The 13,198-nt window shown below is 61.3% G+C and overlaps 1 protein-coding gene across 3 annotated transcripts in view; it reads right to left on the bottom strand.

Annotated features, from left to right (window-relative positions):
- CACNA1H (calcium voltage-gated channel subunit alpha1 H) overlaps window positions 1–13,198 on the bottom strand; it is a 64,519-nt gene that overhangs the window by 26,048 nt on the left and 25,273 nt on the right. For all 3 annotated transcript variants that reach the window (XM_049903130.1, XM_049903131.1, XM_049903132.1), the window contains exons 3-8: window positions 3,204–3,316; window positions 2,838–2,971; window positions 2,358–2,455; window positions 2,005–2,164; window positions 385–703; window positions 95–187 (exon numbers count right to left, since the gene is read on the bottom strand). In XM_049903130.1, the coding sequence (XP_049759087.1) occupies window positions 95–187; window positions 385–703; window positions 2,005–2,164; window positions 2,358–2,455; window positions 2,838–2,971; window positions 3,204–3,316 (917 nt within the window). The remainder of the gene's footprint in view (window positions 1–94; window positions 188–384; window positions 704–2,004; window positions 2,165–2,357; window positions 2,456–2,837; window positions 2,972–3,203; window positions 3,317–13,198) is intronic.

Here is a 13,198-nt window from a genome sequence, read left to right as displayed (position 1 = left end):
ACCTGCTGAGCCCCTATGCCTGCGCCCCTGCCTGAGGAGCCCCTGCCCACTAAGCTCCCCCCCCCAGCCAAGCCCCCACATGCCCCACACTCACGATGATGAGCAGGATGAAGTAGATGAAGTTGTAGAAAGAGTGGGCGTCCATGACGTAGTACATGATGTCTACCCAGCCCTCCAGCGTGATTACCTGGGGCGTGGTGACGGACCCCTGAGCACCTGGGCTGCATGGCATGTCCCCCCCACCTTGCCCCAGTGGGGCCAGCCTCCCCCGCCAGCAATGAGGGTGATGCCACAGAAACCCCATTTGCCAGCATGCTCCTCTCCTGAGGGTCTGCACCATGGCGCCATTTATAGGTGGGAAGCTGAGGCCCTGGCTCTGCTCACCTGGAAGATGGCGATCCAGGCATAGCCGATGTTGTCAAAGTTGATGGCACCGTTGTGGGGGTTAGTGCCCCCTGAGCGGCACACATTGTAGTACTGGTTCCAGTTGATGCAGCCGTTATGGCTGGTGCCCCCTGCCTCCTCGGCAGGTGGCTGTGTGAAGGCTTCCCAGCCCAGCGTACACTCACGGCGCAGCTCACGGCGGCTAGGGATATGTGAGCACTTCTGCATGCCGTTGTCGCGGTGCGAGGAACAGATGAAGGGGTTCTCCTCGCCCTCCTCCGGCTGGTAGTACGGTCTCAGGAAGCTCAGGTTGTCATTCCTGCGGGCAGCCAAAGTCAAGGTGGCAGGGGTGGGCGCCTTGTAGGGCACACGTGTGTGTGTACAGGGGAGCTCTGGTCCCTCAGATCGTACAGGGACCTCGCACACACCTCCCCCACCATGTCCCTGGCCATTCAATCTGTCTCTTAGGAGCAGGGCAGTTCCTACTGCGAGTGGGTGGGACATGAAACCAAGGCCCCTCTGGACCTGAATCCTCCCACCCATAGACCCCACTCCCTCACCTGTGAAATGGGCCCACCTGGGTACTGGGATCTGGTCCGTGCAGTGAGAGACAATTAGGTGGAGTGCCCAAGGGCATACACAAATTTTGCAAAACAGACCCCTCCCCTGGAACTCCCTCCACGTGCCCTGCCTTCTTCGATTTACAGCGCTCCCCTGCCAAGCCAGCGGCCAGTGACGTGGTGGCCAGTGACATGGCAGCCAGAGACATGGGCAGCCCATGACATGCCGGTCAGTGATATGGGCAGGGCATCACAACCCCTGCCTGGGTGCCTAGGATAGGAGGGCAGCCTGGACAGCTGGAGGAGGGCTCTGAGACCCATCGTGCTCCATGCATTACTGGGGTCTTTTTGTAGGGTCCTAGGCCCTCCCCCACCTGCCCTGAGAAGATGTGTGAGTGAGTGGGCCCTTACCCTGCCTTGACCTCCTCATTCCCCTTAGTACCAGTCCTGGCTGGGGCAGTCCCAGATACTGGGTGCCCAGAGAGAGACACAGAGAGACATAAAGAGACAGAGAAAGAGACACAGACAGAAACAGAAAGACAACGGAGACAGAAACAGATTAACATAATAGAGACAGAGGGAAAAGCAAAATGGAAAATGGAGAAAAATAAATACATATATGTACAGAAAGAAAAAGACAGGCACACACCAACATCACTCCACAAACTGTAGAAACTGTTAAACTGGAAACCGATTTACTGTGTAAACTTTCATCAAAAACACGATAAAACATTGCGTAATAAAAGAGAGACAGACACATTAGCAGAAAAATTAAGAAGAAAAAGAAATTGAGAGAAACATGCGTAAATGGGATGAGGCGGGGACCCAGAACCTAGAACCTTCCCCCAACTCAGCGCTGAACATTCCAGGTAGAGCCACGCTTGCTGGGGGTAGGGCCTGCCCGCCGGGGGCGGGGCCTGCTGGGTGGGTGCGTCCTTAAGGTGGGTGGGGCCTTTCAGTGAGCTTGGCTTTCTGGTTGGGTGGGGCCTGCAGGGTGCGCTCTCTGACTGGACGTGAGTGGGGCGTGGCCTGCCGGGAGCGGGGGTTGGGGCCTGCGCACCTGGCGAAGGCACTGTCCAGGAAGCAGCGGTTGCGCAGCAGGCCGGCCCAGAGCTGCACGCCGATGATGCCGAAGATGAAAAAGACGAAGAAACAGAGCAGGAGGACATTCCCGAGCATGGGCAGCGTGTCCAGCAGCAACGTGACCAGGATGCGCATGCCTGGGAGGGCAGGGGTCAGGACGGCGAACCTCCCCACGCTCCTGGATGCCCCGTCCCCACTCAACACATGGATCTTGACTACCTGCTGAGGGCCGGGCCTGGGACTCCCGCTGCGCCCCGGTGTGGACCGGAGCCCCCCACCCAAGCAGGCTCCCCGTGGCCAGCAGCGGGGCAGGGTGGAGAGATCACTCACTGGGCACGCGGTTGATGGCACGTAAGGGCCGCAGCACGCGCACGGTTCGGATGGCCGAGAGGCTCACGTTGTGTCCATCCAGGGAGTACTCCAACATGCTGGGGGAGTGCGAGGATGAGGGAGGACTCTGATCCACCCGACCTCAGCCCGACCCCCCTCTGCTGTGGCCGCAGCTCCCAGGACAGCTGGGCAGCCCCCTGTCCCCAGGCCCCCTCTGATCCTGCCCCAGCCCCGGATGCTCCTTCTAGCAGGCTGCTTTCCAGTCAAGTGCATAGGACTGTGGGGCACGTGGCCATACCCGCAGGAAGACCTGGTACCCCGAGGGGCTGGGTGCCGGGCGATGCTGGGGAGCCCTCACACTGCACTGGTTGCCCCATGTCTGTTCAGCTGCGGCGCCCCCCACCCCAGAGGGACCCCTATCCACGCACGCCCCTCCCTCCATTCCTCCCAGGACCGTACGCCCCCCTCCTGGGGGTGTACCCCGCCATGACGATGAAGAAGTCCAGCCTGTTCCAGGTGTCGCCCAGGTAACACTTCTGCCCGAACAGCCCCAGGGCGATCATCTTGATGACCATCTCCACCGCGAAGAAGGCGAAGATGAAGTCGTCGAAGGCCTGGGGGGAGGCGGAGGGAGCCCCAGAGGCGTGAACTGCATCCCCCACGCCCCAAGGGGCCGTCTCTCTGAGACAGGACAGCCACATCACTTAAGGGAAGAGCGACCCAGCCCTCTGCCCCATGTGCTTACCCTCCCTGACCATCTCCTGGTCTCAGGGCCCTGCCCCTCTCACCTCCAGGCCCCTCCCCTCCCGTGACTGCACCCCCTCACTCCGCCACACCACGCCCCACCTCCAGAATGTTGCAGCGCTCCGAACGGCACTCGACGTCCTCGCAGGGCCGGAACATGCCCAAGGTAACGCAATTGAGCAGGATGACCAGCATGCTGACCTGCTCGAACCACGTGCGGGCGGGCACGCGAGTTAAGGATCCACGGGAAGAGAAGGGTGGGAGAGACCTGCCCTCAGGGCTCCGCAACTTCCACAGGCTGGGTCCCGCTCCAGGCAGGGACCCTCCTTTGCCGGGTGTCAACCCTGAAAGTCCAGCGTGCCACCGAAGCACGCAGCACCAACGGACTGAGGCCCCGACCTGCTTGTGGCACAGTGAGGAGACCCAGGCCAGGCCCCTCATGACACTCCCTCCCCAAACTCTCGCCCAGGTGGGCACCCCTAACCACAGGCTCCTTGACACCCTGGACACCCACCGCCAATGCCTGTATACAGAGGTGTAAACCAAGGCACCATGGGAGCAAAGACCAGCCGCTACCCCTTCCCAGGCTCTCGGTACACCCCCTCCCTCCCGGGCTTCGTCTCCCACACACATCCATCCCTTAATGTACCCCATCCCCTAATGCACCCCATCCCCTAATGCACCCCCATCCCCTAATGCACCCCTATCCCCTAATGCGCCCCATCCTCCAATGTACCCCCATTCCTTAATGCACCCCATCATCTAATGCACCCCATCCCCTAATGCACCCTCATTCCCTAATGCACCTCATCCACTTATGCACCCTATCCTCTAATGCACCCCCATCCTCTCATGCACCCCCATCCTCCAATCCCCAACCCCAAATAGGGTCGGAAACGTGGTGAACCGGCAGTGGCAGGGTGCTTGCTTCCTTGCGCTCTTCACAGCTCTGAGGTTATCTGCTCCCCACCCCATCCTGCCCAAGGTGGACCCCAAAAGGACAGCTCTAGCAACAGACGCCTAGCCAGGGCTGGGGTCTTCAGGGTCCCAGCGAGGGGAGGAAGGTTAGGCCAGGTCAGCCATAGGCAGAGCCGGTACTGCAGAAAGGGGCTGGGGAAGGGTCTCATACTTTTAAACTGACACCCATTGGAAAAGCGGACATATGGGCGTGCATGTGCCTGCGTGTCTCTTCACGGATCCACACCCACATCTTCATGAGCGCCCACCTGCAGATGCTGCGTGTGCGCCCCGCAAAGCTCCCCCAATGCAGGGAACCCACCAACCCCCACTCTGCGCCGCTGGGGGTAAAAACACCGCCCATTCTTGGAATGGCCACCAGGTGGCGCCATGGCTCCACACACGGCCCCTGACAGCAGGCTGGTTCCCATGCCCACTGCCAAGCTGGGCAACCTGCCCCAGGTGGTTCACCAGGAAAACGGGGTGCCGGTAGGGCAGAAGCAAGGCCCCAGGTCTCCCAGATGGGGGCCAGGCTGCATGGGGGTCCTGAGCTGGGGGTTCCCACCTGTGAGGAAAATGCAGACACCCACCAGCGCAGCTGCAGGCATGGTGTCCCCCACAGGTGGGGAGCATTCCCCCCAGCCAGGACCCACCCAGACACATCCCACCCCAGAGATCCCACACACACAGAGGAGGCATCCGACTCTGTGGGGCACCTTCTTCCAGTGGGACGGAGGCCCCAGTCCCCCCAGAGGCCTGGCCCTTGCTGAGAGGAGAAAAGCCTTCCGCGACTCAGCTCCCCAGCCATCTGAGGGTGTACCATGGGGACAGGTGCAGGCAGGTTGGGCCAGCCGGCAGGACGTGTACCTCAGCCTGGCCACTGAGGACTTTGTAATTACACTTAATGGGTTCAGCAGTAACAAGTGCCTCTGTGGTAACTGGGCTGTGGAAAAACAGAGCCCAGCCTCACCGCTGAGCCCTGGGCCAGACACACGCACTTGAGGGTAGGGGGTGACAGAGGCCAGGAGAGGGGCTGCAGGTCTCCAGGTCAAGGTCCTCCCCAGTGGGTGGGGCAGAGGGAGCGTGTAAAGGCCCTCAGCTAAGAGCAGCCACAAATCTGGGCCCAACTCCACACCCATCCACACACCTGGGAACCTACTCAGCTGTTACCACCCTGCTTGATCAATAAGGAAGCCCAGGAGTGTGGTGACTTGCCTGAGGTCACATGAGTGGGTGCAGCAGCGCCGGGCTTAGACCGGACATCGGGCGCCACGACTGCCGGGCTGTGCTCACCAGGAGACCCTGGAAGCTGAGCCCTGCACCCCGCACTCAGCTTCTTTGGCCCCCTGACCGCACCACCCCCCCCCCCCCCGGCTACAGCTCCAAGAGGTTGGCCCTCCCTGCAGGGTATCTTTGTCCCTTAACTGGGGCAACGAGCACATTTCTGGGGAGGGCCTGTCTCTGTTTGTCTCCAGAGCCGTAATTTTCCCAGGGGTGGTGGTGGTGGTGTTTCACTTGGGCAGGAGCAGCACAAAGGCTTCGAGAGACCAAAGGGGTGGCCGTATGGGGGAGGGGGGAGTGGGGACATGGCAGCTCTGGGCCTGGACCTGGCTGGAGCTGGCCCTTGCAGGTGGTTCAGCCGCCCCCACCCGGCCTCAATCTGCCTATCCACCCAATGGGGTGTGGGAGCATCCATCCCATTGGCAGCTGGGCTGCTCCTCCTCTGCATGCCCTCCCCCCACCCCATGCCCCTCCAGCAGGCAGCCTCCATCCCTCCATCCCCTGAAAGCACCCCTGCCCGAGAGGCCCCCATGTCAGCCCCCAGCTCCCCTGTCCTCCACCAACCCAGGGGTGGGCCCGCCTCCTGATGTCTCTGGCCCATTGCCTGATTTCTCTGGGTCAGCTCTGTGTCCACTCTGAGGCCATCCCCAAGATCCTCTTGGAGGCCGCAGGGGACACAGGGCCCTTCTCATGAGGCGACAAATATTCATGCCTGCCCTGCACTTGGCTTTTTGCCAAGAGTCCTTGGTGGCGCCCAGAGCCAGCCTGCTGCCTGCCCCCCTCCCCGCCACCCCCCAAGATTCTCACTAAGGTAAGGCTAAACAGGGCCTCCCTGGGTGCCAAGTGAGGGCTGGATCCTGAAGCCAAGGGCTGGGAAAGGCAGGGAGGCATAGAGTCTCCTGGGCTGAATGGGGTGGATGCTGGGGGGCGGGCAAGCCTGACCAGGGTCCTGGAACCAGCGTCTGGCAAGCTGACCACCAGGGGAAGTGTTACCTTATGTCTACTCTTCAGCCCTCCTGCTGCAGAGTGTGCTCCCTACCCTCCTTCCCATTCCAGCTCCCCTGCCGCCCAGGGACTCACAGGAGAGGACAGTGCCTGGAGCCTCAAAGGTTCTGCACAGAGACCTGAGTGCTGCTCAGACCCCTGCCTGACCCTCCGAGAGTGCAGACAGGAAGTGGGCTGGGGGGGTCAAGCCCACTCCCCATATCTCCACAGTCTGACCAGATAGCTGAGCACCTGGTTCTAGGTCAGACCCCTGGCCACCCAGCCTGTACCACCCCAGGGAGGGGCTGCCAGACCACAAGGCCCACCAGCCACATGCCCAACCAGCTCCCTCAACACACTAAGGGGTGGGGCTCTCCTTCCACATCACAGCCTGGCTCTGTGGTCATGTTCTGTGGACAGCTGAGGACATGGGCCCTGGCCACCCGCAAGCCCTGGGACTTCTGGAGCCTTAATTACACAGGTGGGTTTGTCAAGTTCTAATTAAAAATCTTCTAGGTTTTGAACCAAGCTCTGCTAATCAGAGCTGATTTCCACTCAGGGACCAAGGAAGCTGGGCTGACTTGAGGCCAGAGGAGGCGGCTGTGCTGGCACTGGGAGGGGACATGCATGCTGCCCAGACCTGGTGGCAGGTCAAGCAGCCAGGGACATCCCAGTTCCAGGGACCAGGGGAGGGCGCGGGGGCTGCAGCTCGGAGATGGCCTGTCCCATGGGGTCCCTGGAGCCAGGCCGAGGCCCAGCGAGCCGCCCTGTGCTCACTGCCCGTCCCCCCCACTCCTTGGTGCCCCTGGCCTCACCTCAGGAACCTCGCTGATGCTCCCCATTCTGCAGACATACAGGCAGGGACCCCAGGCACTACCCCCCACCATTCAGAGACCCTCTGTTCAGCCTGGGTGGAGAGTTCCTGGAGGGCCCCGGCTGGGCACAGGCTGGGAGACCCCATCAGCAGCAGGGGACATAGACTCTGTCTCAGAACCCCCCCAATGCTGCGCCCACCCCGCCGGTCCTATGCGCCACACTCAGAGTCCCCCAGGTGTGCTGCCTCCTCGGCACAGTGCCAATCACCTCCCCCATCCCCCAGGCCTGTGCACTTCCAAATGCAAAGCCAACTTCCCACACCAAGGTTGCCCACCGGTGGGCCCAGGCCTCCACCAGCAGGGAACCATCCCACTCCATGATCTCTCCAGGGGAAGTGCTACCTTATGTCTACTCTTCAGCCCTCCTGCTGCAGAGTGTGCTCCCTACCCTCCTTCCCATTCCAGCTCCCCTGCCGCCCAGGGACTCAGCCACTGTGGTGCCGGCCAAAGCCCACAGCATTCTCAGGCCGCTGGGCCGTGGCTGGGGTGCTCTCCAAGGGGCATGTTCCCCTGCACCCTAAATAAACCCCTCAAGCAGGAGGGGAGAGGGGAGGAGAGCCAGGCAGCTGTCCGTGGTGCTGAATCAGCAGCCATCAGTGTCTGTCCTGGGGTGCTGGAGTGGGGGGAGCCTGGGGGAGGTAGGGCTGGGGACATAGCCAAAGTGGGGGCTCACGCAAACAGCCCCACCCAGGATTAACATGGTGCTGGCTGCTCTCACAGCTTTATGGGAAACCACATCATCGATCAACCTTTCTCATGGCAGGGAGTGGGGAGCAAATGACCCACACCAGGTTCCTCTCCCAGACCTGGGCCAGCTGGTTAAGAGCGCTGTGTCCCTCTCTTGATTGCGTGGGTCCAAGGAGTCTCCTGGAGTGAACGCCCTGCCCTTCCTCGAGGCCTGTAGCCCCTATGAAGGTGGGGGAGATGCCTTGCCTGTGGGATTGGCCTGGGAGGGGGTGGCCAGGGCAGCACCACCTTCTCTGCACTGAAGATGTCCACCAGCGGGAACCTCAGGGCTGTGCTGCCATGAGTACTTGTGGAAGCCTGGGCAGGGGTGTCAGAACCACTCCGCAGACATGAGGGGTTGCTGGCCCCCCATGGGGTACCCGAGTCCCATGAAATCACCTCTCACTAGAGGTGGTGGCCCTAGGGTCCACGGACGGGATGAGGGTCTCAGAGGAGCCTGTGCAGGGTGGGACAGTGTGGCCTAGAGGGTGGTCGCAGACCCCCTGAGCCCAAAGCCTCATTGTTAACAGGCAGGTCTCCAGGGCAGCTTGGGCCCCCACCCCAGTGATGCTGAGCCTGGGCTGAGTGAGCAGACGATGGCCTGAACCCCGATTCTACCACCAACTGCCCCTCTGCATCTCCAGCTTGTTTCCCCATCTGTACAACGGGGGTGATGATACTGCCCAGGGGGCTGTGTGGACCCTTCCTGTGACACATCTTCACCCACCTGCTCGCTTCATCCAACGGCACACCTGCACTGGGCCCTCAATGCGCTCTGCTCCTCCCCTGCTGGCCCAGGTCACTCAAAGGGAGGGAATGCATGTTTGCAGGAAGAAGGTCAGGAGAGACAGTGCTGTTCCAGGGAGACACAGACAGAGGAGCCCCCAGCCCCAGGTGAGGGGAGGGATCTCTAGGTCTGGCTGCTGCCCTGCTCTCCTGGGTCTATGGACCGAGTGGCCCCCATCCCATACTGGGCAGGAGGGGATGAGGCCCTGACCCTACAGGCAAGGTGTCCTTCAGGGCTGCGTCACAAACCACGCAGAAGTCACTGAGCTACGGTGTCAGGGAGGATTAGGGGCTCCAAGAGGCCCCACGCCCCCTGCCTGCCCTCCAGAACAATCTGCTTAGCTGGCTAAGCTCCATCAGGCAAATCCAGAACAGCCAGGTGGAAGGCAGTGAGGGGGCAGAGGCCACAGCACAAAGCGGGGGTCCAAGCCCTCCACTTGGGCCATCCCCACCCCCCCACCTTGTGAGGCACTGCCCAAGCACCCACCCCAGACCTGTCCCCTGGTCATCTTCTGGGCCATGAGTTCGCTGACCCTACTTCCTCCCGTCAGACCCCTCCTCACCCAGGCCACAGCTGCCGCCCGGGGCAGCCACGCCATCTTGTACTGGGACCACTGCAGAAGCCCCCCCAGTCTCCTGCTGTCTGTCCTATACCCAGGGGAGCCCCCCGGCCCCCTGCCACCACCAGGACCTCCTGACCTGGAGACACACAGACCAAAGAGGTGGTTCTGCTCAGCCAGCCCCTCCCAGACAGGGGCCCCAGGCGAAGCCCTCGGGGATTGGCACTAAGGACGGTGGGCTCTGCCCAGACCCCTGCCAACCTCAACCCCAATCAGCCTCAGCAGCACCCGCTTCCCTGGTGGACAGGGTGACATAAGGCCACACTCACATGGGGTCACCAGGCCCAACCAGGGCCTCAATCACAGGTATACCTGGCAGCAGATGTGGCTCCACCTGCCCACCAACCAGCAGCTGCTTCCACAGACCATCCCCCACCCCACTAGCATCAGCAGGACCCTCAGGCCATGCCCTGGCCAGGTGTGGCCCCAGGTGCAGCCAGCTTGCCCAAAGCCCCTGCAAGCCACGCAGGTTGAACACACCTTGCCCTTAGGCTGAGGGCAATTATCCCATAAGCACCCTGATTACTAAGGTAATTAATCAATTAAGGCTCCCACTGTGGTGACCCAGGCCCAGCCTGGAGTGCGGTGTTCTGTCTGTAGCTCTTCCCCCTCTGCCCCAGCACCCGGATGGGAGAGGGGCCCCTCAAGGGGCCAGGACTCGCATACACATGCTCCTGCACACGCTTGCACATGCTCACAGGCTGCCCTGACACATGGGGGCTGGGCCCTCCCGGGGATGACTCCCTGACCTCCCCTCAGCCCTGCACTCACCCCCTCCTGCTCTCAGCAAGGTTGCCAGGAGCCCCAACCTCAGCGGTGCATGCACCAGGACACCCTGCAGCCCAGAGTCATGCGGTGGCTCAGACACTGACCAGCTCCAAGAGCTCCCCCGCTCCGGGACCCGGTGCCCAGGTTTCTCTGCCTGAGATTTGTCCATCCTCACAGCCTCAAATGCCTGCTCCTCGAGGACACCAAGCTCCTGTTCCAGCTCCAAATGTGCAAGGCCCAAAGGTTCCACCACAGACCGTGGGGTCACCGCATGTAATGGGATGTCCCCGTCCCCCCAGTGCTGCCAGGCCACATGCACCATCACCCCTCCCCTGGCCTTGGGCTCGGCGTGTCCCCTCCAGGCCCCCCTAGCTTGGCCCCTGCTCCAGCCCCTCCGTGGCCTTACACCTGAGGTACCTAATTCCATATCCCAGAGTTGACCCCCACCTTCCTGTGCCAGCTATACCCCCATACCCAGGTGGTCATCACAGCTAGGGGTCTCCAAAGGGGCCCCATAGGGAGAGAGGGAGGTGGCTACCCCAGCCCCCAGGATGTGCTGATAGCAGGAGGTTCCTCTTCCTCCCCCAGGCTGTTGCCATGGCAACGAGTGCTGCTCACAAGGTGAGGTGGAACCTTGGTGCAGACAGTGATGCTCAGAAGCTGGGGGGCTGTGGGAGGGGGGTCCCCAGCCCCTCCATCCCTCGGAACCCAGGGAGCTTGCTGGGCCCAGGATCCCCACAGCCCAGCTCCCCACACACCCCAAGTCTCCAGCTTCCTTCACTGAGGAAGCCACTGGAGAAGGTTTAAATGGGGAGAGCAATGGGGTGTCCTGGAAAGAGGGGAGGGTTGGGGTGGGGCTGGAGGCAGGTCACTTTGAAGGGAGGAGACCTGAAGTGGCCCTGTAGAGTCATTAGGAGGAGTCCCTGGTGGCAGAAACGGTTAAGCACTTGGCTGCTAACTGAAAGGTTGGCAGTTCAAACCCACCCAGCAGCTCCTCAGGAGAAAAGACCTGGAGATCTGCTCCTGTAAAGATTTACAGCCTAGAAAACCGTATGGGGCAGTTCTACTCTGTCATACAAGGTCAGTCGGAGTTGGAATTGACTCAACGGTGCCCAGAAATAACAAGAGGGTCATTAGGAGAACGCTCCCCCTCCTCTCACGGAAGGACAACCCCCACAGGAACTGGTAGTCCAGAACAGCTCGACCTCTCCATCCATCTGCACCTGTGGCTGCTCCCCTCCCACAGCCCACCTTGCCACAAGGTGAGCCGGGCCCGTTCTACAACTTCACCACCCGGCCAATACAGGTGCAGAAGTGTCCCCACCCTTCCCTGCCGCTTACAGGCTGAAGTCACAGGCAGGGGCAGCTGATCCAGAGCCCACTGCCCAAGGACCTTCAGGGCTGCAGCCCCCTCTGATGGCCTGTCATCCACAGGGACCAGCATCTCCGAATGACCTTCACATCTGTCCAGGACAGATAAGGGGTAAAGGCTGCCCAGGAGAGCATCAAGGGAGGGCCAGGCGAGGGGCCCAGGTCACGAGGAGGTGGCATGGACCCCCAGCAGGGTCGGGAGCAGGCCAAGAGAACTGAGGTGTGATGTGGGGTCACAGACCAACAGTGGGGCACCTGGTGGCCCCTGACCCTGTCTGAGCTACTCTGGCTCCTATGGCCCCCACCTGTGGGACCCCCACCTGCAGGACTCCTCCTGGCCTCTGTACCTGGCCACCTTCCCTCTCTGCTGTGATCCCCAGCTTTCTCCAAAAGATCCTGCTGCAGGAAGCTCTCTTCCCCTACCCCTCAGTGCCCCAGCCGCCCCCAGCCTGGCCCAGGGAACATGGCTGAGAACCTCCCCACCCTCGGCCTGAATGACTCACGCTGGGCGCAGACTCAGGCAGGGGTGGGGAGGCCGGGGGAGCTGGCCAAACATGGAGCTATTTGTTCCTGCCGCCGGCTAGGGGTGAGGGGTCACAGCGGGGGTGCTGGGCTGTCCCTGGGAGTATCTCGAGGGGGCCTCCTCCTGGGAGGCCCGAGGTGCAGCTCACCACTGGACAACAGGAATCCATCACTCCACTGGTGGGTGGCTCCCACTTCCAGAATGTTCTTCCTCATCCCAGGCCCAAGGGCGTGTTCTGAGAGCTTCTCCTTGTGCTGGTGGCTGCCAGAAGGCCTTCACAGACAACCTTCCCCTCCTCTGGCGATGCCCATCCGTCGCCTCTGCTCAAATCCCACCTGTCTGTGGAGACTCACTAGAGCTGGCTCTGACCCCCAATCCCCAGCCTGCACCAAACCCACCCTCCACACTCCAGTACTGGGGGCTCTGGGGCTTGTAGGATAGGGTGGGCGACTGACGAACCCCTTCTGGGTGGTTAGGGCCTGAGTCTCCCATCTCCTGTGGTGGCCATGGGCTGTACAAGCCATGTTGGTCTGTGGGAGCAGCTCACCGCATAGATGCCCCACCTCCGCTATAATCACTGAGCTAATCTGGCCAACACATTGTTCTTACCCTGGAAGTGGGATCTGTGCCCATCTGTCATGGGGGGGAGGTGGTGAAGAGGGAAGGCAGCTTCTCTCAGCCACAGCCAGATAGGTCCTCAGCTAAATCCCAGGATAGGGTCGGCACACACAGCACCAGGCCCAACACCAGAGCCAGCCTGTACCTTTGTGCACACATGTGTGAACCAGTATCCATGGCAGGGGTGCCAGCCTGGCACATGCCCTGGGCAGGGGTGTGGGTGTGTGTGTCTGTGCTGACCGCCTGCCCATGTACATACACGCTCACACACACGTCCATGCACACACACTCACACACACATGCACACTTGGACCTCCCTTCTTCTTGGGGAGGAAAATCCTCTCCTGCCGGACTAGAGGATGCATTCACTCACACAGACACCACGGAGCTGAGCACGTGCCTGCAGCTCCCTGTGATTGTGTGGTGCAATTTTTTTAAAAAAACATGCTAATTTGGAAAACTGCTAATGCCTCTGCTTAGCTCTTAATAAAGAGCCCAGTTCAGGATTTTTGAAGGCATAATTGAGTGGGGGGGGGGGGAAGGCACTTGCTCCCACCCCTCCAGTCACTGTGCCTGCAGGAAGCTGGC

This window comes from Elephas maximus, chromosome 12 (assembly GCF_024166365.1).
Source record: "Elephas maximus indicus isolate mEleMax1 chromosome 12, mEleMax1 primary haplotype, whole genome shotgun sequence".
Classification (NCBI taxonomy): Eukaryota; Metazoa; Chordata; class Mammalia; order Proboscidea; family Elephantidae; genus Elephas; species Elephas maximus.
This window is presented reverse-complemented; position numbering and strand designations above follow the sequence as displayed.